This window comes from Oryctolagus cuniculus, chromosome 8 (genome assembly GCF_051225735.1).
Source record: "Oryctolagus cuniculus isolate XC-2025 breed Fujian yellow rabbit chromosome 8, ASM5122573v1, whole genome shotgun sequence".
Taxonomy (NCBI): domain Eukaryota; kingdom Metazoa; phylum Chordata; class Mammalia; order Lagomorpha; family Leporidae; genus Oryctolagus; species Oryctolagus cuniculus.
Genome location: NC_142874.1, coordinates 123091535 through 123117245, shown reverse-complemented (window position 1 = coordinate 123117245; position 25711 = coordinate 123091535). Strand labels below are relative to the sequence as shown.

The 25711-nt window shown below is 37.5% G+C and overlaps 1 protein-coding gene across 1 annotated transcript in view; it reads left to right on the top strand.

The window, feature by feature from the left end:
• NPFFR2 (neuropeptide FF receptor 2) overlaps window positions 1–25711 on the top strand; it is a 109915-nt gene that overhangs the window by 72693 nt on the left and 11511 nt on the right. Inside the window, exons 2-3 of the mRNA XM_017347500.4 lie at window positions 18653–18986; window positions 23857–23956. Of these exons, the coding sequence (XP_017202989.1) occupies window positions 18659–18986; window positions 23857–23956 (428 nt within the window). The 5' untranslated portion in view covers window positions 18653–18658. The remainder of the gene's footprint in view (window positions 1–18652; window positions 18987–23856; window positions 23957–25711) is intronic.

The window sequence follows — 25711 nt, the reverse complement described above, 5'->3', positions numbered from 1 at the left end:
ATAAATTCAATGATTGTTGTGGTGATTGTGTGAATAGTGACCAATTGGTTTCTTAGATGAAAAGAAAAGGAACAAAACCTTTCCATCAAAACCAAAGTAAGCCCTATTTGTCTCCAAATCTCTTGCATCATGGCAGATTCTGGAAGAGATAAGTTTCCCCTCTGTGATTTAGGAATGACTTTCCGTGTTCTAGTCCATGTTAATTCCCAGGTTTGCGAATTTTTGCTGGGGCTTTCAGCCTGCCTGTGTTTGTCATGTGAGTAACTACAGTATTTAACTCCTCTTCATTTCTTACTCAGAGGAGATATTACCATGTTTTAATCATTAGCTTACTCTGAATGCTTATTAAGTCACTGTCTCATTTCATGAAACTATGGCAATTATGTCAGCAAATTCAAATATACTTGTGGAAATGCAGTAAATTTATGGTGTGCTTTATTCTGTGAGGATGCAAACTATGTCTAGTTGTACTTGGTAAATGGAAGGTAAAAGAAAGTAGTCGCCAACTTTAAAAGTGGCACAGCAGCCCCCTTGGCCTGTTTGGCTTCCTGTAGAGTTTCTAGCACAGCAGACAGCATTGAGTCAATTCTAAGAACAGTGTCATTGAATGATTGATGATCTACAGTTGACCTCATGGAGTAGCTACACAGTCCTGTTAAAAAGGAGGAACTATGGGGCACCAGTCATCACACTTTCATGATTCTCTCCGCCTGGACAATTATGCCTTGTGCATTCCTGAAATTCTGTGATGCTCTCAATTCATTACTTGGGAGAAGTAGGAAATTCCAATAGTTTCCAGGTACCATGGAAAATTAAAACTCCAAGAAGAGGGACTTAGACAACATGCTCCCCAGAAATTGAAATGTGTGACATTGCTAGCACATACTATTTATCCCACTTATGCATTCAGCCAAAGGGTTTCAGCCAATGAGGACATGCCTGCCATCCTCTCCTCTCCTAATTTTACCCCACCCTGGTTCCCCTACCATGGCATTTCTAGATTTTCCTATCTTCTCCTTGGCCTTTTAGAGCCTCTTTGCTGTCTCCCATAACTGCTACTATACATTGAACAGGTCTATCTAGGAATTCTAAAAAGCCTTGTCTACCAGCCCCAGCTCATTTGTCCAAATCCTGAAAAAAAGCTTATAATTCCTTACTGGGGATTGGGCAAGCATATCCCAGCATCTGAGTACATTTTTTAAAGATCAAATAAAGCTTTCAAAAAGTGTACTCAGATGCTGGGATATGCTTGCCGAATCCTCAGTAAGGAATTGTAAGTTGTACTTTTGAAATTTATATTTATTAAATAAAAGTTTTCTTTTAAAAAATATTTATTTGAAATGCAGAGCATCAGAGAAAGAGAGAAAAGGAGGGAGAGAGATAGTCCATCTGCTATTCAACTCCTTGATTGGCTGTAACAACCAAGTCCAGACCAAAGCTAGGAGCCAGGAACTCCATCTGGGTTTCCCACATGGGTGACAGGGGCTCCAGTACTTGGGCCCGACTGCTTCTGCATTCCAGGCCCATTATCAGAAGCTGAATTGAAAATGGAGCAGGTGGGACTTGAACTAATACTCTAATATGGTATGCAAGCATTGAAAATGGTGCCAACAATTTATTATTTAAATGTTTTAACTAACATATTGTAGTTGTCCATTTATATGGGGTACAGTGCAATATTTCAACACATACACAGCATGAATTGATCAAGTTGGGCAACTCTATTTCATTATTTTGTGTGTGTGTCTGAAGCCTAGCAACTCCTCTATTCCAATTCTTTATATAGTATATAATACATTACTATGATTTTTATTTACCCTACTGTACTGTGGAACACTAGAACTTATTACTTCTATCTGTGTTTTGACACCTGTTATCCAACTTCCCTCTGTCCCCATCCTTACTAAACTAAACTGAGATGTATTGTTTTTTTAACTTATGTATATGAGAGAAAATATGTGGTATTTGTATTTCTGTGTCTGGCGAATTAGGATTTTATAGAAACTGGTGATCCAGATATTGATAAAATGTAATAATATCTTCTACTTGAGTGAGCAGGAGATAAGGAGTTGGGACATCCATCATTTCATTTCATTCCGTGTCACAATGTAAAAGAACATCTTGTTTTACCTTACAACTATGTCTATTTAAGCCTGGGTTCTGTGTGCAGAAGTGGTAGGACTGTTGACTTAGAAAACCTTTACCTTTCTGAATGTTTGTAAATTTTAAGGAAACAATTTTACCTTAATTTTATAATCTCTAACCTGTGGGGCTAACAATATTTATATTGCTTATTTGTCATAGATAGTTATCATTAAGAGCTGACCAGGTGTTGTATTTCCAAGTGCTTTGCATATATCAAGGACAAGACATTATTATTTTTAATAGCTGTTGCCAATGACTCCCCCAGTTTTAGCACAGATGATTACAATGTTTTTATTGCCTTTCACCTATTTCCTCTTCAAATCTTTCAGCTATCTCAGTTGTAATAATTGCTTGTATTTAATTTACTTCATTAAAATTTACTAAATTGGATACATAACAGTGACATCATTTAATAATAAACATCAGAATTGATTTTAGATAATCCTACGTAGGTGGAAGTGAATCCTGCCACTCTCCTGTCCATAAGTCCTTGTCTACAGACATGATGAAGAAATGATGACAACAAAATTAATAACATTAATAACTAGTCCCAAAATGGCAGTTTAGCAACAGGGCAATCTGAGTCATGCGGGGCAAAATAAGTAGTTACAAAGGTGAGAAAGGCAGCTTCCAAGATGGTGGAGTAGAGAGGAAGCTTACTGCTCTAGTCTAGGAGAAGATAGTTTTAAAAAAATGGAGAGAGTGCAATCTGAAGGAAGAGTTAAGGAGAAAACAACAGAAGAAACTCTACGCAAATTTTAGTGAAATAATAACAGAAGACTTTCCTAATCTGGAGAAAGAAAGGGACATCCAAGTGCAGGAACCACATAGAACCCCTAATAGACATAACCAGAAAAGATTTACACCATGACACATTATAATAAAAAAATGCAGTAAAACATAAAGAAAAGATTCTAAAATGTGCACAAGAGAAATGCCCAATTACTTTCAGAGAATCTCCAATTAGATTCACAGTTGACTTCTCATCAGAAATCCTACAGGTTAGGAGAGAATGGCAAGATATATTCCAAATCTTAAGAGAAAAAAACTGTCAACCTAGAATAACATACCTTGCAAAGCTTTCATTTATGAATGGAGGGGAAATAAAAACTTTCCATAACAAACAGAATTTGAAAGAATTTGTCACCAGCCATTGCCCTGCAATAGATGCTAAAGGATGTGCTGCACACAGAAACACAGAAACATAGTCATCACTATGAAAGAAAGTGAAGGATGAAAATCTCCCAGTAAAAGTACAAAGGAAATCCAAGGTAAAAATAGGAATATTTTTTGAGAAATGGCATGGCAAAGTCATTACTTATCAATAGTCATCTTGAATTTAAGTGGACTCCGCTCTTCATTTAAAAGACACCAACTGGCTCAATGGATTAAAAAAAAATCTATTTGCTGCCTAAAAGAAACACATCTCACCAACAAAGATGCATACAGACTGAAAGTGAAAGGATGGAAAAAGATTTTCCATGCCAACAGAAACCTGTTATTTATCAGCTGGTATAGCCATCCTAATATCAGACAAAATAGATTTTAACACAAAAACTGTTAAAAGAGACAAAGAAGGGCATTATGTAATGATTAAGGGATCAATTCAACAGGAAGATGTAATTATTATAAATGAATATGCACCTAAATACAGGGCACCTGGATATTTAAAAGGAATATGGGAACTAAAGAGAGGCACATACTCCAATGCAATAGTAATGGGGGACTTCAGTATCCTACTTTCCTCAATAGACAGATTGACCAGAAAGAAAATCAGCAAAGAAACAGCAGAGTTAATTGACACTATAGACCAAATGGACCTAAAGATATCTACAGAACTTTTCATCCTATACATACAGAATATGCATTCTTCTATCCAGTGCATGGAGCTTTCTGTAGGATTGAACACATATTAGGCCATACTGCAAGTCTCAGCATATTCAAAAAAATCAAAATCATACCATGATCTTCTTGGGTCACAACAGAATGAAGCTGGAAATCAGCAACTCAGATCTCTAGAAAATATGCAAATACATGAAGACTGAAAAACATGCTCCTGAAAGAATAGTGATTTATAGAAGAAATCAAAAGAGAAATAAAAAAAATTCTGGAAACAATATAGACAAAAATACAACATTTCAAAACTTTTAGGATACAGCAAAAGCAATGTTAAGAGAAAAGTTTATAGCAATTGGTGCCTATAACAAGAAATTAGAAAAGCACCAAACAACTGAACTATCAATGTATCTCAAAGATCTAGAAAAACAACAATAAACCAAACCCAAAACTAGTAGGAGAAAAGAAGTAATTAAATTTAGAGAATAATTCAAAAAAATTGAAATAAAAAATACAAATGTTCAGCACAATGAAGAACTGAAAAAATAAACAAAATTGACACACCATTGGCCTAACTAACCAAAAAAAGGAGAGAGAAGATCCAAATCAATAAAATTACAGATGAAAAAGGAAATATAACAACAGAAATTAAAAAGAATCATCAGAAATTACTAAAAAGAGGTATATACCAACAAACTGGGAAACCTAGAAGAAATGGATAGATTCCTGAACACATACCACCTACTTAAATTGAGACATAAAGGCATGGAAAACTTAAACAGCCCCATAACCAGGATGGAAACTGAATCACTGTTCAAGACCCTCCCAGCAAAGAAAAGCCCAGGACCAGAAGGCTTCACTGTCAAATTCTACCAGACATTTAAAGAAGAACTAACTCCAATTCTTCTCAAGTTATTCAAAACAATTGAAATGAAGGAAATCCTCCCAAATTCTTTCTATGAAGCCAGGTTCACCATAAGTCATAAACCTAAAAAAGACACAACAGGGAAAGAGAACTATAGACCAATTTTCCTGATGAACATAGACCCAAAAATCTTCAACAGAATCCTAGCCAGTCAAATCCAACAACACATCAGAAAGATCATCCACCCAGACCAGGTGGGATTTATCCCTGGTATGCAGGGATGTTTCAACATTTGCAAATCAATGTGATAGATCACATTAACAAACTGAAGAACAAAAACCATATGATTATCTTAACAGATGCAGAGAAAGTATTTGATAAAATACAAAACCCTTTCATGATGAAAAAAATCTAAGAAAATTGGGTTTAGAAGGAACATTACTCAATACAGTCAAGGCAATTTATGACAAACCCATGACAGCTGTCCAATTGGATGTTCCCATTGAGTTCCAGAACCAGACAAGAATGTCCACTCTCATTGCTATTCAATATAGTCCTGGAAGTTTTAGGCAGAGCCATTAGACAAGAAAAAGAACCCAAAGGGATCAAATTGGGAATGAGGAAGTCAAACTATCCCTATTTACAGATGACATGATTCTATATATAGGGGGTCCAAAAAACTCCACTAAGGGATTACTGGAACTCACAGAAGAGTTTGGTAAAATAACAGGCTATAAAATCAATATACAAAAATCAAAAATTTTGTATACACAGACAATGCCACATCTGAGAAAGAGCTTCTGAGATCAATCACATTCACAATAGCTACAAAAAATTAAATACCTAGGAATAAGTCTAACCAAGGATGTCACCGACCTCTACAATGACTGTTACAAAACATAAAAAGAAATAGAAGAAGATACAAAAAAATTGGAAGAATCTTCCATGTTCATGGACTGGAAAAACCTATCATCAAAATGATCATTCATCTGAATGAAATTTACAGATTCAATGTGATACCAATGAAAATATCAAAGACATTCTTCTCAGGTCTAGCAAAAAGTGCTGAAATTCATATGGCAACACAGGAGACCTTGAATAACAAATGCAATCTTGTACAACAAAAATAAAGCTGGAGGCATCACAATACCAGATTTTAAGACATACTACAAGGCAGTTATAATGAAAACATCCTGGTGCTGCTACAGTAACATGGATAGACCAATGGAACAGAATATAAACTCCAAAAATTAATCCAACCATCTACAACCAACTTATATTAGACCAAGGAACAAAGACCAATCCTTGGAGAAAGGACAGTCTCTTTGACAAATGGTGCTGGAAAAACTGGATTTCCATATGCAGAAGTATGAAGCAAGATCCCTACCCTACATTTTACATAAAAATTCACTCAACATGGATTAAAGATCTAAATCTATTTTCTGACACCAACAAATTATTAGAGAACATTGGGGAAACCCTGAAAGACATTGGGACATGCAAAAAGTTCTTGGAACAGAACCCCTAGGCACAGACAATAAAAGCCAAAATTAAGAAACGGGATTACATCAACTTGAGAAGTTTATGTACTGAAAAAAAAAAAAAAAGCACTCAGGAAAGTGAAGAAGTGAAGAGGCAGTCGATATAATGGGAGAAATTATTTGTAAATCATGCAACTCATAAAGAATTAGTAACCAGAATATACAAATAGATCATAGATCAAGAAACTCTGGAACAACAATATAACTCAGTTTAGAAATGAGAAAATTACTTAAACAGACATTTTTCAAAAGAGGAAATCCACACGGCCAACAGACATATGAAAAAATGTTCAGTATCACTATCTGTCAGGGAAATGCCAATCAAAACCCCAATGAGGTTTCACCTCACCACCGTTAGAATGGCTTTCATACAGAAATCCATAAGCAACAAAGGCTAGAGAGGATGTGGGGAAAAAGGTACCCTAACCCACTGTTGGTGGGAATGTAAACTGGTAAAAACACTATGGAAGTCAGTTTGGAGATAACTCAGAAATCTGAATATAGACCTACCATTAGACCCAGCCGTTCCACTCCTGGGAATTTACTCAAGGGAAATGAAATCAATAAATAATACAGTTATCTGCACTCGCATGTTCATTGTAGCTCAGTTCACCATAGCTAAGACATGGAATCAACCTAAGTGCCCATCAATGAAGACTGGATAAAGAAATTATGGGATATGTACTTTATGGAATACTACATAGTGGTAAAAAATGAAATCCAGTCTTTTGCAGCAAAGTGGATGAATCTGGAAACATCATACTTAGTGAAATAAGCTGGTCCCAAAGGGACAAATATCATATGTTCTCCCTGATCTGTGATAACTAACATAGCACCGAAAAAGAAATCTGTAGAGGTGAAATTGATACTTTGAGAAGCAATGACTTGAATAGCCCTTGTCTTGACTGTTGAGGAACAGTTTTTTTTTTTGTTTGCTTTTGTTTTCTTTCCTTCTTGATACCATTTGTTGAATTCTTTATCTAACATAGAATTATTCTTATGTGTATAAAGCCAATTAAAAATAGATCCCAGCCAGCACTGCAGCTCAATAGGCTAATCTTCTACCTAGTGGCGCTGGCACACTGGGTTCTAGTCCTGGTCAGGGCACTGGATTCTGTCCCGGTTGCCCATCTTCCAGGCCAGCTCTCTGCTGTGGCCCGGGAGTGCAGTGGAGGATGGCCCAAGTGCTAGGGCCCTGCACCCCATGGGAGACCAGGAGGAAGCACCTGGCTCCTGCCGGATCAGCATGGTGCTCTGGCCGCAGCGCGCAGGCCGTGGTGACCATTGGAGGGTGAACCAATGGCAAAAGGAAGACCTTTCTCCCTGTCTCTCTCTCTCACTGTCCACTTTGCCTGTCAAAAAAAAAAAAAAATAGATCCTAGTAAAAAATAAGAATGAGAATAAGAGGTGGAAGAGGAAACATGTAACTGTAAAGCTGTATAGTTCTGCATACATTTCTACAGATTTACTTCTAAGGGTACAGCTAAAAACTTGCCATGAGACTCCAAATTCCAGTAATCTAGGTGGTAATAATGTCATTGTAAGTGTTAAAGTGATCATATTAAGTGTTAAATTGATCACATAGATAGAATTTAGTGTTAAAGGATAATATAGGTAAGATCAAGTGTCTGGTAATAACAATAGATAGGATTAAAAAGGAGAGAATGTTCCAACATGGGAAGCAGTTCACACAGCAGACTCACAGAATGACAATTGCTCTAATCATTGACCTTAGAATCTGCCCTTAATGCATTCTGGTCTGGCTGTAAAGCCCATGAGAGCATTTCAGGCAGGGAAAGCCCAGACACTGTGGCCAAAAAAATGTCATATGTGAAGGATCTCTTGAGTGAGATCCCAGTGGAAAGAAGGGGCCATAAAAGAAGGTTGTACTTTTCTCTGAGCAGGGCAGAGAACTTCTACTTTGCTTATGGCCTTGTCCAAATACTGACATTGATTGTGGACTCAAAAGGCTTCCATAGCCAAGGGCAGCTCATATCAAGGGCCCCAGATGATCACCAATGTCATATGTAAGAGCATTAATTGTTAAATTAACAACAGGAGTCACTGTGCACTTACTCATCATGCAGAACCTCTGTCCTCTAGGAGTTGTACTATGAGAATTAACTGTAAATCTTGTTCTCATACAGTTTTATGTGTTTGTGTTTGTGTGTGTGTGCAAATTTTTGAAATCCTTATTTAGTATAGAGTTGGTCTTCTGTATAAAGAGTTAATTGGAAATGAATTTTAATGGAAAATGGACTGAGAATGGGAGAGGGACGAGGAAGTGGGGTGAGAATGTAGGTGGGAGGGCGAGTATGGTGGGAAAAATCATATTCCTAGACTTGTATTTATGAAATTTGTACTCATTAAATAAAATGTTTCTAAAAAATTCTAATAACAACAATAATAGAAGCAACAGGGATAAGCCCAAGAATAAAGAATGACAAAACTAGATTATGCAGTAATCAGTATGAGTAGAGTCTAAATTTGCCTTCCTGAAGCTAGCATATACAATTTTCTCCACCCTTATATTAATTAATATAATGTATAGAGCACAGCTTAAAAATTCTGAACTTAAAGTTATTCAACCAGTTTATCTTAGTCCATTGTTTGAAATTTGTATGTGTCTAGTGAGGAACAGGAACATCAAAGAGCAGTGGTGTTTGAAGTATTAAAATTGAGATAAATGAGTTACCCTAGGACCAGTTAGGACCTGCTTGTTCTCTGCCACCCCACAGTCATATTATGGCTCTTGGATGATCATGTTACCATAGCTGTTTATTAAAGGTCAGGCTAAGGGCCAAAGCTCTGACCTCACCTACAAGAATTTTTACAACTGCATGCTAAGAAAGAAAGAACACAAAGTACAAGTTCTTTGGTCAATTCTCTCTATTGCATTTTGCTTGCTGTCTTGCCAAATACAGCTATCAAGCCTGTAATAGGAGTGTTGAAATACTCCTAGGGTCCCAAAACAAAATCTGACTTGAGTTTATTAATATTACACCAGAAAAAGAGGAAAAGGAATTGTTCCTGACAAAAAACAATGTAATAGAATTAAAGTTAATCCTGTGAAGATTTTTTTAAAAACCATCTATACCATCCTTCCTAACATCTTTCATCTTAACAGATACATGATGGAAATAGTTCTGCTTTGAGGCACCCAAGTTGTTGCTTTAAACTAAGGGCATAAGAAAATAAAGTTATGTGAATAGAAGTATGGTATCTTATGAAATATTCCACCCATATGTTTTCCAGCTCCAATTAAACTTGTGGCCAGATGTTTCCTTTTTAAGTTATAAATCAACAGCTTGTAGTTTTATTTATGGGATACAAATTGATGTTATAATTTATGAACACTCTGCAGAATAAGTAAATAAAGCCAGATAGCATATCCATCACATCTAATTCTTAACATTTTTGTGTCAAGAACACGTGAAATTTTCTCTTAGCAATTTTGAAATGTACTCATTTATTAATGATATTCACCACTTTGTGCAATAGCCTTTAAAAATTCCCTCTGTTTGAGAAGTGGTACACATTGATCATCACCTCCCCATTCTCCTACCCTCCAGCTTCTGAGTGACCACTCTACCATCTGCCTCCATGATTTTCATTGTTTGGGTTCCACATAGAAGTGAGAAGAGACAGTATGTCTTTCTATACCTCATTTATTTTACTTAGCATAATGTTTTCTAGTTCCATCTATGTTGTTACAAGTCCAAAACTTCTTCCTATTTTAAGACTAAATTGTCTTCTGTGGTGTACACGTGCCACATTTCCTTTACCCATTCATCTCCTGATGGACACATAGGTTGATTCTATAACATAATATTGTGAACATTGCTGTCACGAACATGGACATGCTAATATTTCTTCAGCACTGTTTTCAAATCTTTTGGGTAAATACCCAGACAGGCTTCCTGAATCTTATGATTATTATATTTTTTAGGTTTTAGAGGCATATCCATATACTTTTCTATAATGACTATACTAATTTACATGCCTTCCAGCAGTATACAAACCTGCCCTTTGCCAACAGTGACTTGTGTGTGTGTGGGTGTGTGTGTGTGAGTGATAGAACATCTAACTGCCAAGAGGTGATTTGTCTTTGTGGCATTAATTTGCATTTCCCTAGTGATTTCTGATGTTGAGCATTTTTCATATATCTCATACATCTGTTGGCCATTTGTAGAGTTCCTTTTGGGAACTGTCTACTCTGGTCCCTTGTTCATTTTTTAATTGGATATTTTGTTTTCTTGCTATAGAGTTCGAACTTCTTATGTATTTTGGATATTAACCCCCTACTGATATGTGGTTTGAAAATATTTTCTCCTATTCTATGGGTTTTCATTTCACAGTGTCAATTATTTCATTTGCCATACAGAGATTTTTTTAGTTTGATACAGTCCTAATTCTCTATTTTTGCTTCTGTTCCCTGAATTTTGGGGGCTAAATCCACAATATTATCCAATCTATGCAGTGTAGTTTTCCTTGTTTTTTCCCCCTAGTATCTGTATTTTCTGGTCTTACATTTAAATCTTAATCTATTTTAAGTTGTTTTTTGTGTGTTGTCTGAGACTAAAAGGCTAATTTTGTTTTTCTACATGTGGATACACAGTTTTCCCAGCACCATTTATTGAAGATATTGTCCTTTGGTATATGGATTTCTTTCAGTATCCTTTCACTTTTTGTATCCCTTCACTTTCAGTCTGTGTGTGTCCTTAAAAATGAGCCCAGTCTCTTCTAGGCAGCATATAGTTAGATCATGGTTTCCCACACATTCAGTCACTGTGTATCTATTTATTGGCTAATTCAAGGTCATTACTGAGAAGTAAGGAGTACAACTTCAATAGTGTTAGTTGTTTTCTGATTATTTGTTTCTTTTTTCTCTCTGGCTGTCTTCCTTTGTGGTTTGATAGTTTTCTACCCGATATACTTTGAAACCTTTCTATTATTGTTTTGTACTTCTACTCTAGATACATTTCTTTGTGGTTATAGTGAGACTTACATATAATTTACTATGCTTCTATAAGCCTGTTTCAAGCTGATACAATGTAACTTTATCATATACAACAGTTACATTTTTCCTCTTTGTCCTTGTGATTTTGTATTTTTATTGTCAGAATTTATATCATCTTGCAATGTGTATTCCTAGATAATTTGTTAGTCTTAGATGTTATTAATAGTTTGGTCTTTTAACCCTCATGCTAGGGATAAAAATGCCTTACACACTGTCGTGACAGTACTAGAATGTTCTGAATGTTCAGGGAAATCCTCTCCGCCTGATGTTGTGCCAACCCGGGGGAGGGGAAAGGATGGTACGGTTGGAGAAAACCATTCTCCTTAGGATTTCACTCAGTTCTACAGATCACGTGGGTGTCTCAGGCTTCTTGTTGAGTATTGAGTCTTTCAAATGGCTGTTCTGGTCTGTGGATACTTGCTAGTAGAACACTTTGGTGGAAGGGTCAGAGAATGGAGCCTCTGATTTTTATTCCATTATCTTTCTGATGCCACTCAGTATGGATGTTTCTTATCAGCTAATTTTAACTACCTACAGTTTTATCTTGCAATTTTATTTTTTGTTGTACTGTTTCTTTTTTTAATATTTATTTATTTATTTGAAAGGTAGAGTTACAGGGAGGCAGAGACAGAGAAAGAGAGAGACAGAGAATGAGAGAGATCTTCCATCTGTTGGTTCATTCCTCAAATATCCACAAAAGCCAAAGCTGGGCCAATCTGAAGCCAGGAGCCAGGAATTTCTTCCAGGTCTCCCACAAGGGCGCAGGAACCCAAGCACTTGGACCATCCTCCACTGCTTTCCCAGGTATAGAAGAGAGCTGGATCAGAAGTAGAGCAGCTGGGAATCAAATTGGCATCCATATGGGATGCTGGCACTGCAGGCGGCAGCCTTACCTGCAGTGCCACAGCGGGTGTAATACTCTTCTTCTGGAGACTTTTACTGAAAGGCTTTATATCAAGCTGATAGGTTTCTCAGTGTCAGGTTCTGTACCTCCAAGGATACTCTCATCCTGACTTTGTGTTGTTGAACATATCCAATCCCTCTCAAATTTAAATCTTTACTCCTCTCTTAGCTCACCTCATCCCATACTCACTTTGCTTTTTCATTTATTTGTGTTTTAGGGGGTGTGAATGGGGATGGGGGAGGTGGTGGTGGATAGGTCTATATGATACAGGAAAACAAAGCAGAGTATAATAGTTAGAGGAAATAAGAAATAAAATGACAAAATAATGGATGCTATTGAAGAAAAATGTTCCCATTTGTCAACTTATCATTTTTAGTAACATGATATTGCTTTTCTTCCCTGTCTCCCAACTACAAACAGAAAACAATTTGAAGTTGAGTATCAGAAATGAGCAATATCTATCTAGACATGCTGTTCTAAAGTGATACATTGTGTACTTGGTGAAAAATCCAAATGCTAAGTGATAATGAAGTCACCAGATACCACAGACTTGTGCAAATTGGATTCTCCTCAGCTACCAGCAGCAGACCCACTTGCTTCCTCATCACCAATTCAAATCCCATAAATGACACTAAAAATGTTCATGAGTGCTCAGTTTTATAAGTCTACTGTTAAATTCATGGGAATGCTCATTCATGGGAACGTAAAACCCTCTGTTCAGTTAATTAACAAGGTATTCGGAAAAGAGTCAGCAAACTGGCTTGAAGTTGCTGTCCTTGGAAAGTCCTGTTTACAAGGTTGCCTCTTTGATGGAGTTGGGGACTATAGGTAGCAAATAGTTCCTTCATAGACATTAACTTTCATAATGGAAGGAGAGAGGAAGGAAATATCAATATATTCTTAGAATTGTATATAAAAAGCACATTGAATCTGTTAAAAATATTTACAATTAAAAATAATTTTAAAAAAATGATGAATGGCTTACCAAGCCTAGACTGTATAAACAACATGGTTTATGCTAAACACCTACTTTGTGTCTGGGATTCTGGAATTTGGGTGCATATCAGGAAGAAGGTGCTCATGGATCCTGAGTCCCTAAGGAGTTTCCCTGGTTGATTATACTTCTCTTGGTGTTCCCACTGATTACTGTAGGAGCTAAGAATGTCCTGGGAGAAGACTTTTGGAAACTTGTGTCTGGGGTTGTACAGCCTTAGGCCCTTGAACCTTTTCCCTTGATTGATATCTGCTTAGTGTTCTTCATCAAACTAAAAGATAGATATCAGTGTACTATATGCTAATCAGTGTAGGCCTTTCTATTACATCACAGAACCTGAAAGTGGCCTTGAGTACTTCTGATATCCAAGAGTTGATTGAAATATCCACATAAGATATATAAATTCTGGGGCTGGCATTGTGCTATAGCAGGTAAAGTTGCTGCCTGTGATGACAACATCCCAAATGGAAGCCAATTTGAGTTCCAACTGCTCCACTTCTGATCCAGCTCCCTGCCAATGCACCTAGGAAAGCTTTGGAGGATGGCTCAAATGCTTAGACCCCTGCCAACCATGTGGGAGACCTGGAAGAAGCTTCTGGCTCCAGGCTTTGGACCAGCCTCCCTCCAGCAATTGTGGCTACTTGGGGAGTGAACCAGCAGATGAAAGACCTCTCTCTGCCTCTCCATCTTTCTGTGACTCTGCTTTTCAAATAAATAATCTTTTTCAAGAGAGATATAAATTCTACATAATTTATTTTTACATTCTATGTGAATAGACATGCTGAGTGAAACCAAGACAAGTAAGTAGCCTAGCATATTTTAATAGTTCTTACATATGGTACTTACACTTGCATGTATAAGTATTTACTAAAAAAAAATATTCCATGGCTGGTGTTGTGGCTCAATGGGTTAAAGCCCCCGCCTGCAACATCGGCATCTACTTCTGATACAGCTCCTGCTATTGTAACTGAGAAAGCAGTGGAGGATGACTCAAGTCCTTGGGCCTTGGCACCCATGTGGGAGACCCAGAAGAAACTCCTGGCTCCTGGCTTCAAATCTGTCCAGCTCAGCTCTTGCAGCCATTTGGGGAGTGAATCAGTATATGGAAGACATCCCTCTCTCTGTGTGTCTGTACCTCTCACTCTCTAACTCTATCTTTCAAATAAATAAAATAAATATTTTTTAAAAAAGAATATTCCATTAACCAAGTCAAAATAAAATAAGACAAATACCTGTTGAAGTGAAATGGACACTATGAGAAATGGTGACTTGATCAGCATAGCCCTGACTGTTAATGAACAACTTAATACATTATCCCTCTTAGTAGTTTTTTTTTTTGTCTGTTCTACTTAATATGACTGGTTTAATTCTGTAATTAATACACAGTTATTCTTAAGTGTTGAAATTTAACTGAAGTGTGATCCCTGTTAAACATAAGAGTGGGAATAAGAGAGGGAAGAGATGTACAATTTGGGACATGCTCAAGCTGACTTGCCCCAAATGGTAGAGTTAGAAACATACCAGGGGACTCCAATTTAATCCCATCAAGGTGGCATGTACCAATGTCATCTCACTAGTCCAAGTGATCAATTTCAGTTCACAATTGATCATAATCAAAGGACTAAGAGTCAAAGGGAGCACATAAAAAAGTCTAGTACCTGCTAATACTAACTGATAGAATAAATAAAGGGGAGAGTGATCCAACATGGGAAGCGAGATACTCAGCAGACTCATAGAATGGCGGATGTCCTAAACAGCACTCTGGCCTCAGAATCAGCCCTTAAGGCATGCAGATCCAGCTGAAGCCCATGAGAGTATTTCAGGCATGGAAAGCCGAGACACTCTAGGGGAAAAAAAAAAAAAAAAAAAAACCAAAACCTAAATGAAAGATCCCTGTGAGTGAGATCCCAGTGGAAAGAACAGGTCTTCCAAGAAGGAGGTACCTTTCTCTGAAGGGAGGAGAGAACCTCCACTTTGACTATGACCTTGTCTAAACAAGATAAGAGTTGGAGAACTCAAGGGGCTTCCATAGCCTTGGAAACTCATGACTGCAGCATAGGGAGATTACTGATGCCATAAACAGGAGTGTCAATTTGTAAAGTCAACAACAGGAGTCACTGTGCACTTACTCCTCATGTAGGATCTCTGTCCTTAATGTGCTGTACATTGAGATTTAATGCTATAACGAGTACTCAAACAGTATATATTTCACTTTGTGTTTCTATGGGGGTGGAAACTGTTGAAATCTTTACTTAATGTATACTAAACTGATCTTCTGTTAAAAAAAAAAGAAGAAGAGGAAATTATCAATTCCCAACTTGACTCTCACTGGGATTAAAGATGACAATAGGTCTGATCTGATTTCATCATCATTTAAAAATCATCTATTATTTTTCACTTTATGTTTCTATGTGGGAGCAAACTGTTGAAATCTTTACTTAATGTATGCTAAACTGATCTTCTGTACATAAAGAGAATCGAAAATGAATCTTGATGTGAATGGAAGGGGAGAGGGAGTGGGAAAGGGTAGGGTTGCAGGTGGGAGGGACGTTATGGGGGGGAAGCCATTGTAATCCATAAGCCGTACTTTGGAAATTTATATTCATTAAATAAAAGTTAAAAAAAAGTCAAAAAAAATAAAATAAGACAAATACAAAAGCTTACAAGGGGTCTTCAAAAAACCTATGGGAGGTATGTACTATGAAAAGAACTATGCATGGATTTCAAAATATTTTTGTGCCCAAAAAAACCCCTACTAATTATTGTAACATGTCTGAACAGGATCTAGTTTGAGGTACTAAGAAAGATACAAGTTTCAAAAAAAGCCCTTATCAGAGTAACTAATTCTGTTAGAACTGAAGTAAGAACAAACATCAAACTGATAGTCACTCTGGCTTGAAGAACTGTGAAATCATTGATGCTTTGGGAAAGTTTATGGAGCAATGACCCAAAGAAAGTAGCAGTTTATAAATGACAACTCATTTTAGGAAAAGAATAAGACTATTGAAGATGAAGCCTAAAGTAATAGACCACCCACAGCAATTTACACAGAAAAAGTTTGTTTTGTTTTTGCCCTTACTGAAGGGGACCAGTGATTAACAGAAGAAATAACAGCCAAAGGCATAGAGATTTCAACTGGTCCAGCTTACACAATTTTTTTAAAATATTTATTTTTATTTATTTGAAAGGCAGAGGGACACACACACACACACAGTGAGAGAGAGAGTGAGAGAGAGAGAGAAAAGCAGACAGAGGCACACACAGAGAGGTATCCTATACACTGCTTCACTCCCCAAATGTCCACAACAGCTGAATCTGGACAAGCCCAAAACTCCATCCAGGTCTCCTGCATGTGGCAGGACCCCAACTACCTGAGACAGCACCTGCTGCCTCCTAGGGTCTGCATTATCAGGAAGTTGGGACAGAAACAGAGTGAGGACTCCAACTCGGACATTTTATTATGGGACAGGAGCATCACAGGTGGCAACTTAACTGCTGTGCCAAATGCTCACCCCCAACTTATACAACTCTGTTTGAAAACCTAAAGTGGAGCACATTTTGCTTGATGGGTGCCAAAACTATTATGTCAAAATCAGCTGCAGACATGAGCAGTGCTTTCCATTGAATTTCAAACAAGTAGAACCTAGATCCTGAACCATTTCTTCAAAATCATAACAGGAGATGAAACAGAAAACACACAACGAATCAAGGACTACCAAGAGGCAGAAGTGGTTCCATGAAAGCAAAGTGGACAGTGCGTCAGTGAGCATCATGGATACTGCTTTTTGGGACTCTCAAGGCATTTAACTTTTTGGCTTTCTTGAGGACCAAAAGAAGTACAACATCTGCTTATTAGGAGAGTGTTTTGAGAATGTTAGCTGAAGTTGTAGCAGAAAACTTCCCAGAGAACTTGCCCAGAGAGTCCAACTCCACCCCAACAATACTCCTGTTTATTTCTGTGGAACAGGCACATTCTGTGAGAGTTTCCATGAGAAGTCGTTGGCCATCTACCTAATAGTCCTAATTTGGTTCCTTCTGATTTTTTTTTAATTTGCTAATCTTGAAATATCTTTAGGGGATTTTGCTGTGGTATAGTAGGCTAAGCCTCCGCCTGCAGCTCTGGCATCACATATGGGTGCCAGTTTGTGTCCCAGTTGCTCCTCTTCTGATCCAGCTCTGCTATGGCCTGGGAAAGCAGTGCAATATGGACCAAGTGCTTAGACTCCTGCACCCGTGTGGGAGACTCGGAAGAAGCTCCTGGCTCCTGGCTGTGACAGGTCAGCCCTGTCTCTTCCTCCCTCTGTCTGTAACACTGCCTCGCAAATAAATAAACAACATTTTAAAAATATCTTTAGTATTTTTATATTTTTAAAAATAGATTTATTTTATTTATTTGGGAGGCAGAGTGACAGGAAGAGACAGAGAGAAAAAGATATCTTGCATACACTGGTTCACTCTTCAAATGGCCACAATGGCCTGGGCAGGGCCAGGCAAAATCCAGCAGCCTGGAACTCCATCCAAGAGTTCCTACATGGGTAACAGGGACCTAAGCACTTGGGCCATCTTCCACTACCTTCCCTGGTGCATCAGCATCAAAAGCAGAGCAGCTGGGACTGCAGCCAGCTGCTCTGATATGGATGCCAGTATCAGAAGTGATGCTTAACCCGCTGAACCACAATGCCGGTCCCTAAAATATGTTTTAAAGGCATTCATTTTTCTTAAGCCAATTTCAAAAAGAGTGCCTTTATGTGATTCAATTCCCAGGACTCTAAATTCTTTAGCAATGGACTAAATTGCTTACATAAGTGTCTTGAACTTCATGGAGTTTGTATGTTGAAAACTAAAGCTTATAATTTTATTTTTATACTTTAATTACACTTTTTCCATAAATTTTTGAAATCCTCTTAGATTTCTATGACAGATTCAAAATATGTGAACACCCTATTTTGTTCAGATTAACAAGAATTTTCAAATTATGTAACACAGGCTTAAAAGAATAAGTTGGTTACAACACCTGCTACAGGGGAAGGAGATTTTTCACAAGTTAGGGAAAATCTGAGAATGGATAGAGGTTGTACCTAAAGAAATGGAATAGCGAGTATATTGAGGAAGTAAAGTATAATAATGGCTGATGTCGTAGAAAGTGGGATTTTCAAGTGCTCTTGGTTAACATCATAATATGAAGGCCTTGTTTGTCACTCAGTTCCATGCAAAACTGGTAGATTATTATGGAAGGTCCAAAAAATTCCACCTATTAAAAAGTGTCCCTCTGATTAAATTCAAGCACAGATTATACGTTCCGTCGCTTTCTGATCATGCTTTCCTTTTCTTTCTCTCCGTTGTTAAGGTCATCATGAGTGCAGGATGGGACTCCAACTCTTCAGAAAACTGGCGTCACATCTGGACTGTCAATGGCACAAAGCAGCATCTGTTCTCAGATGCTAATGTCACCTATGTGAGCTACTATCTTCACCAGCCTCAAGTGGCAGCGGTCTTCATCGTTTCCTACTGTCTGATCTTCTTCCTGTGTATGGCAGGAAATACTGTGGTTTGCTTTATTGTCTTGAGGAACAAACACATGCACACAGTCACAAATCTCTTCATCTTAAACCTGGCAATCAGTGATTTACTCATTGGCTTCTTCTGTATGCCTGTAACCCTGCTGGACAACATTATAGCAGGTATGTTGCCTTGTGTGCCGTTCAGAGATGATATGAGAAAATGCCCCATATCTGTGAACTCTTCCAGTTACCTATCCTCATGCCACGGACATTCATTCTGGAGGAGACAGACAATACACAGCTTTGTAAACAGAGAGCAAAGAGAATTATTGAAAAAAAAGTAGAAAGAGATGGAGAGTAGAGGTTGTTATTTTTAAAGTGTTTACTAAAGGTCATCAGAGAATGAGATATTTTTCAATTTACTTAATAAATACCTAGGTGCACACAATGTGTCAGAAATATTACTATGGACTGTAAAGTTCAAAGAATCGATGCTCATATACATGGCTTCAGTCGATGCAGTGTCTTCAGTCTAGACGTAAATACAACGTTAGGTCCTCCTATGGTTAGCTGAAGATATTTCCAACATTTTTTGGAGAAGAAACCACCCTAAAGATTTGTGAACGAGTGATAGCTCACTTGTACAATGTCAATACGTTTACACTGGAATGGTTAGGGTTCCCCCCCCCAAACACATACCACTTCTGAATCTACATTATTCCTTCTTTAGCACTACCTTAGATATTCTAGAAGCACAGGAAAGATGAATTTCCAGCTCCCAATATAGTTTTGGTACACATTACAACTTAGTAAATATTTGTTGCATTAATTAGTAAGCAGGACTTAAGATACCCATCTCCAAGCATGTATAATAAAAATAGAACAATAATGGATAATTGAATATATTTCAAGCAACATGAGCTATATCATAATTTTATCCTTTCATAGAATTCAAATCAGTTCACTGAAAAATGGGAAAAAGACATTTCTCTTTGGAGTTTTCTTCTCTTCCATTCTGTTCTCTGGAAAAGAAGCTAGTGAGAGTTAAGAGTGCCTGTTCATTCAGCCATGGAGTGCATGGATTCGGAATATTGTAATGTTCATCATTAAAAAATTACTATATAGTGTTCTCCTGATACTATTCCACACTAAAAGAGGGTAAAAAATGTTCAAAATTACTGTTATTACTCTCTGGAAAGCTATTTTGCCAACAAATGCTCTTAGTATTTTTCCCTCACAAATGTTTTGTAAATTAAATTATGATTTTAAAATGTTTGTATATAAATTCCCCTTCTTACTTTTTGATTTCTGCTTCTAAAATACTGTTGCTCTCAGCATTTTGGGACTTTATTTTTGGTAATTGCTTCTATATGTCTTAATAATATGTTTTTAATATAAGGTGTTATCTTCAAATTGGAGAAGATAAAAATGTAGTTATCATAATCTTCTTTTCCCATAAAAACCACAACCATGCATTCATAATTTTCCTCTTCTTTCAGACTCCCAATATAATTATATCCTGGTTTTGTTGAGATCAATATTTAGCATATACATTCCTGTTTTACATGCACCTTACCCCTGATGAGCTTTGGAAAATGCTGTGACACTGATTTCATTTTCTGGGATTTAGCAAGGGCATTGTATTTTAATTTTTTTGGTTTGGGGTGTGTACCTCTCAGTAGTGCATTCCTCACAGTCCTCTCTTGTCAATGACTTCAGATTTGTAAATTACATCTTATTCCTGGAGATCCTTATCTCGAGACCATCTGTCTACTTGTTTGTACCTGGCCTTGTTGCTCTCAGTTACCCTAGCAAGTCCCTTCACCTCTCGTTGCACCATCCATGCCCTGTTCTCTGGATGTCATGTCTTCTTTCTTGGTTTATTTCTTCCTGAAGAATGATACAGTGAGATAATACCTTCTTAAAGTCGTGTATGTCTTTAAAGATGTTTATTATGCCTTTGTGCTTGTTTATAATGAGCTTCATGAGACGTCCAGACTGAACAAGTCTACCTTGAGGATTTTAAAGCAATTGCTCTGTTGTTACTGTTGAGAAATGTACGGTCGACTGCTGAAAACTCTGATGCCATTTGACTCTTGCTTCTTTTACTCATGATTTGTTTTCCTGAAAGCTTTTAGCAATTCTCATTAGTCTAGTGTTCTTAATTTCATGAAATGATGCCTTGGAGTAAGTTTTCCTATTTTCATTTATTACACTAGAAAAAAACTAGGTCCATTCAATCAGAAAATGAATGCCCTTCATCCCTGGGGAATTTTCTTATGGGATTATTTTCCATTTTCTTTTCCTCTACTCATATGAATCAGATACTGGAGATTCTGGTTTCTATTTTTTTAAAAAAAATCTTTACAACTTCATTTTATACTCTTTTGTTGGGGTCTTCATTTTTATTATCACATCTTAAATTCTTTGAATTGTTTTTTCTTTATTTTTGAATGTTCTGCATACTATCATACACATGTTTTGTGGACAAAATGTGTCACATATCTATCATTATTGGTAATATTTTTATGTTTTATTTTTCATAGCTGTTTCCTCTTTCTTGCTATTTTATTTATTTTCACTTTAATTTGCTTTTAGTTTTATTTCCTTTATTTGAAAGGCAGAGTTACAGAGAGAGAGAGGTCTTCTATCTGCTGGTTGACTCCCCAAATGGCCACCATGCCAGGGACTAGGCCAGGCCAAAGCCAGAAGCCAAAATCTTCTTCTGGGTTTCCCATGTGGGTGCAGAGGCCCAAGAACTTAGGTCAGCCTCCACCCAATGCCCCACAGCGCTGGCCCCAACTTAAAAATTTTCAAGATTTATTTTCATTATATTTGAATGGCAGAGAGAGAGAGAGAGAGAGAGAGAGAGAGAGAGAAAGAGAAAAAAATATTACATCTGCTGGGTTGCTCCCTGAAGGCCCACAACAGCCAGATCTGAGTTTGTCTGAAGACAGGAGCCAGAAACTCAGCCCAGTCTCCTGTGTCTAGGTCCCTTGACAAGAAGCCAGGTACTTAAACCATCACCTAGCACCTCTCAGGGTGTGCACCAGCAGGAATCTGTGCTACAAGGGGAGCTGGGACTTCGACTAGGTACTCTGAAGGTATCCTAAGCCCACTCTAATGCCCACCATTCTTCCTTTTACAGTTGAGGTTTTTCTAACATTACCTACTATTTAGCTTTTCATGTTTCAGAGTGAGGTCCTCTATGGCTGCCTGGAAGCTGTGAGTACCTAGAAGTTGAGATTAGACCCATTCCCAGTTCATTCTGAGCCATTTATTAAGAAATCCACAACTCTTAAATCTGCATGTCTGTGATCTTGGATCAGTCACTTCCCCCAGAAAGAAATTCTATGGTTTCCTGCCTTGGAGCTTTAAGGCTGGCTGTCGCATTCTAGAACTAAGTGGGTCTCTGGGCCAGCAGTCTTGCCCTGCAGTGCTGTACTTGCAATTCATCTTTCTGTGCCACTGAGGTAGCCAGCCTGTTGTACCTGGTGGCTCAGAGTATCGAGTACAGGCACATCTGTCTCTTAAGAAAAGGAAATTCCATTCTTCTGTCTGTCCACATTGGGGAAAAGCCAGTGGCATCTAGTTAGATTTATACATCAATCATTGCTATGGATTTAAGGTCTCTTGTCCTAGTGTTGTCATTTCAATGGCATTTGGTAAGGGAGCTCAGTAAAACATACCCCTATTCTTCTGTGTTCAACCAAAGGCTATACAAATCTTTTGCACTTATATTGAAAAATACTGTTATCACAACCTAATACATTTTAGGATTGGGAGATATACTCTCTTTCAGCTTCCATTCAGTTGAGTCTCAAGCACCTATTTTAAGATAGGTGATGGTCTAAGGCCATGCCACCCTGAACATGCCCGATTTCGTCTGATCTAGGAAGATAGGTGATTGTTGGGGCCGGCGCTGTGGCGCAGTGGGTTAATCCTCCGCCTACAGTGCCAGCATCCCAGATGGGTGCTGGTTCTAGTCCCAGATGCTCCTTTTCCAATCCAGCTCTCTGCTGTGGCATGGGAAAGCAGTGGAAGATGGCCCAAGTCCTTGGGCGCCTGCACCTGCATGGGAGACCAGGAAGAAGATCCTGGCTCCTGGCTTCGGATTGGCATAGCTCTAGCCCTTGTGGCTATTTGAGGAGTGAACCAATGGAAGGAGGACCTTTCTCTCTGTCTCTCCCTCTCACTCTCTGTAACTCTACCTCTCAAAGAAATAAATAAAGATCTTCAAAAAAAAAAAAAAAAAGCAAAAGATAGGTCATTGTTTTGTAGACATGCTTAAATTATTTAGATTTCTTGAAATATTTTAAATTAAAGGAAAATGATATAGAAAAATAAATTGCAGGCTTTAAAGACATTTTTAAAAATATGAAAGTATGTAATAATCACCTTTTGACATCCTAGAATATTTGTTAGAAAGATATTGTTACATCCTGTAATAACAAGTAGGTTTTGAATACCAAAGTGCTATAAAAATTTAACTAATTTACTTAATAGATTTTCTAGTAGCTAAAATTTAGTTATGAAATAATTCAAATAGGCTACATATTGGGCACATTTATAAAGTAAAAAGCTGTCATTCTGACAATTCTATTCATTTAAAAGTCATTATTACCTGAGAATGGTTTAGACTTTAGAACCCTACTGTCTAGTTCAAAATCTTTGATTAGCTACTAACAACCTGTGGAAAGGTATGTTTTTATTACCTGATCTATATCATAAAGAGAATAATAGAGGCTTCAAAAGCTTGTTCTGGGATAATATATGCAAATAGGTATAAAATGCTTATTACCTTGTCTAGAATGTAGCAATTTCTATGTAAACTTGGCATTATTATTAGTGCATTGAAAAGCCAAGCTCTGAAAATACTGGAAAACATTAATTGTTCTCAGGCTATCATGCAGCTAACAATTGTAATAGTCTTAATTTCATTCCTTCCTGTTCATATTTTATGTGAGTTTTAGTTTAACAAAAAAAAAAAAAAAAAAAAAAAAAAAAAAAACACATGATCTCTCCAAAGACTGTTGCATTTCTTTTTCAGGATGGCCATTTGGAAGTACGATGTGCAAGATCAGTGGATTGGTCCAGGGAATATCAGTTGCAGCTTCTGTCTTCACGTTAGTTGCAATAGCAATAGACAGGTAAGTCAGCACCAAACTCAGATTCCAGAAAAATTGGCATGTCTGCAATTAACTTACCAGAATGCTATATAACTGAATACACTTCAGTACTTCTTCCCCAACCCAAATTATGTTCATAATATTGACCTCTTTTTAAAAAAGTTCATTTATTTTTATTTATTTGAAATGTAGAATGACAAAGACAGATAGATACACTCAGAGAGAGACAACCACACAGAGATCTCTAATCTGCTTGTTCACTCCCCACATTCCCACAGCAGCCAGGGCTGGGCCAGGCCAAATCCAGGATCCCAGAACTCAAAAAAGTCTCTCATATGGGTGGCAGGGACCCAAGTACTTGAACCATGATCTTCCGAATCGGAAGCAGGGCAGGACTCAATCCCAGGCACTGGGATATAGGATGCAAGCATCAATAGCAGCAGCTATTACACCACAATGCCTACCCCAATAACTACCACTTTAAGAGCAAAGCATACAAGTACTAGATGTTCAGCTAATCAAAAAAATTATAAATAATGCTCTCTACTAGGGATCTTGTATGTAACAGCTACGCAGGAGAGAATAATGAATTCTACCTGGCAGAACAGGAAGCAGTGGATTCAAAAGCTAGCTGGTCTTGGTCTAACTCTTCAGAGACCAGGAACTCGGGAAGAAAGACAGCTCTTAAGACAGGAATGTCCCAGGCATGTGTCCAGAGAAATGTAGCAAGGCTGGAAAAGAGTAGTGCAGTGTGCATTAGGCCAAGCAAATGGGAAGGGAGGGATGACCAATAGGCTTAACTCCCATTGTAAGAAGTATAAACCTATTCAGAAGATAAAGATGTTGACGTCTTTTAAATGGGGAAATAATGACTAGCTTTGCATTTTAGACAAACCAGCAGCAAAAGAAGTGCCCTAGATTAGTCTTAGATTATAGAAAGGTAAGCACTTTAGAAATTCTATAATAGATGGGAGTGGGTGTCCACATGAATTGAAGCAGTGAATGAGGATGGAGAGTAAACAGTTCAGGGAGATAGGATGTCTTCCTAAGTGAAATTGGGTTAATAAATGAAGCAACTCATAATTGTGTGTATGTGTGTGCATGTGTGCGTATGTGTGTGTGTGTAAAGAGAGAGAGACTGAGAAGCAGGGTTAAAAATATGAGATGCCACGAAATTGTGACATCAAAAGAACAATGTGATCATTTCCATTTTTGCTATTAATCTATTATTTACATAATGTTTTAATCTATTTCTGAGAACTATCATGTAGATCATTTTATCTTGGTTTATAGGTAGAGAATAGAATTTCAACAGATACTAATCACCATCTGCTAGAGATGCAAACTTTAAAATTGATAAATATATGTTGTAGGAGTTAATATCTTACTGTGGTATCCTGTTACAACTATGATAATTATGCCAAATTATTATATTTATATATTTATTTTTATTACTAATACATAGTAGTGCTTTAACTAAATTATTGCTTTATGTGAATGTTTATTATAAAGTCTTAGTTATTTTTTCAGAAAATTGTTTTTATTTGTTTGAAAGGTAGAGAGAGAGAGGAGAGAGTGAGAGAGCGAGAGAGCACACAGGAGAGCTCTTTCAGCCCTGATTCGCTCCCCAGATGCCTGCATCAGCTGAGGCTGAGGCCGGGCGTGGTGACAGCCGGGAGCCAAGAACTGAATCCAGAGGGACGAGGGTGACAGAGTCCCGAGTAATCGAGCAATCACTTTGCTTCCCAAGGTATGCATTAGCAGGAAGGCAAAATA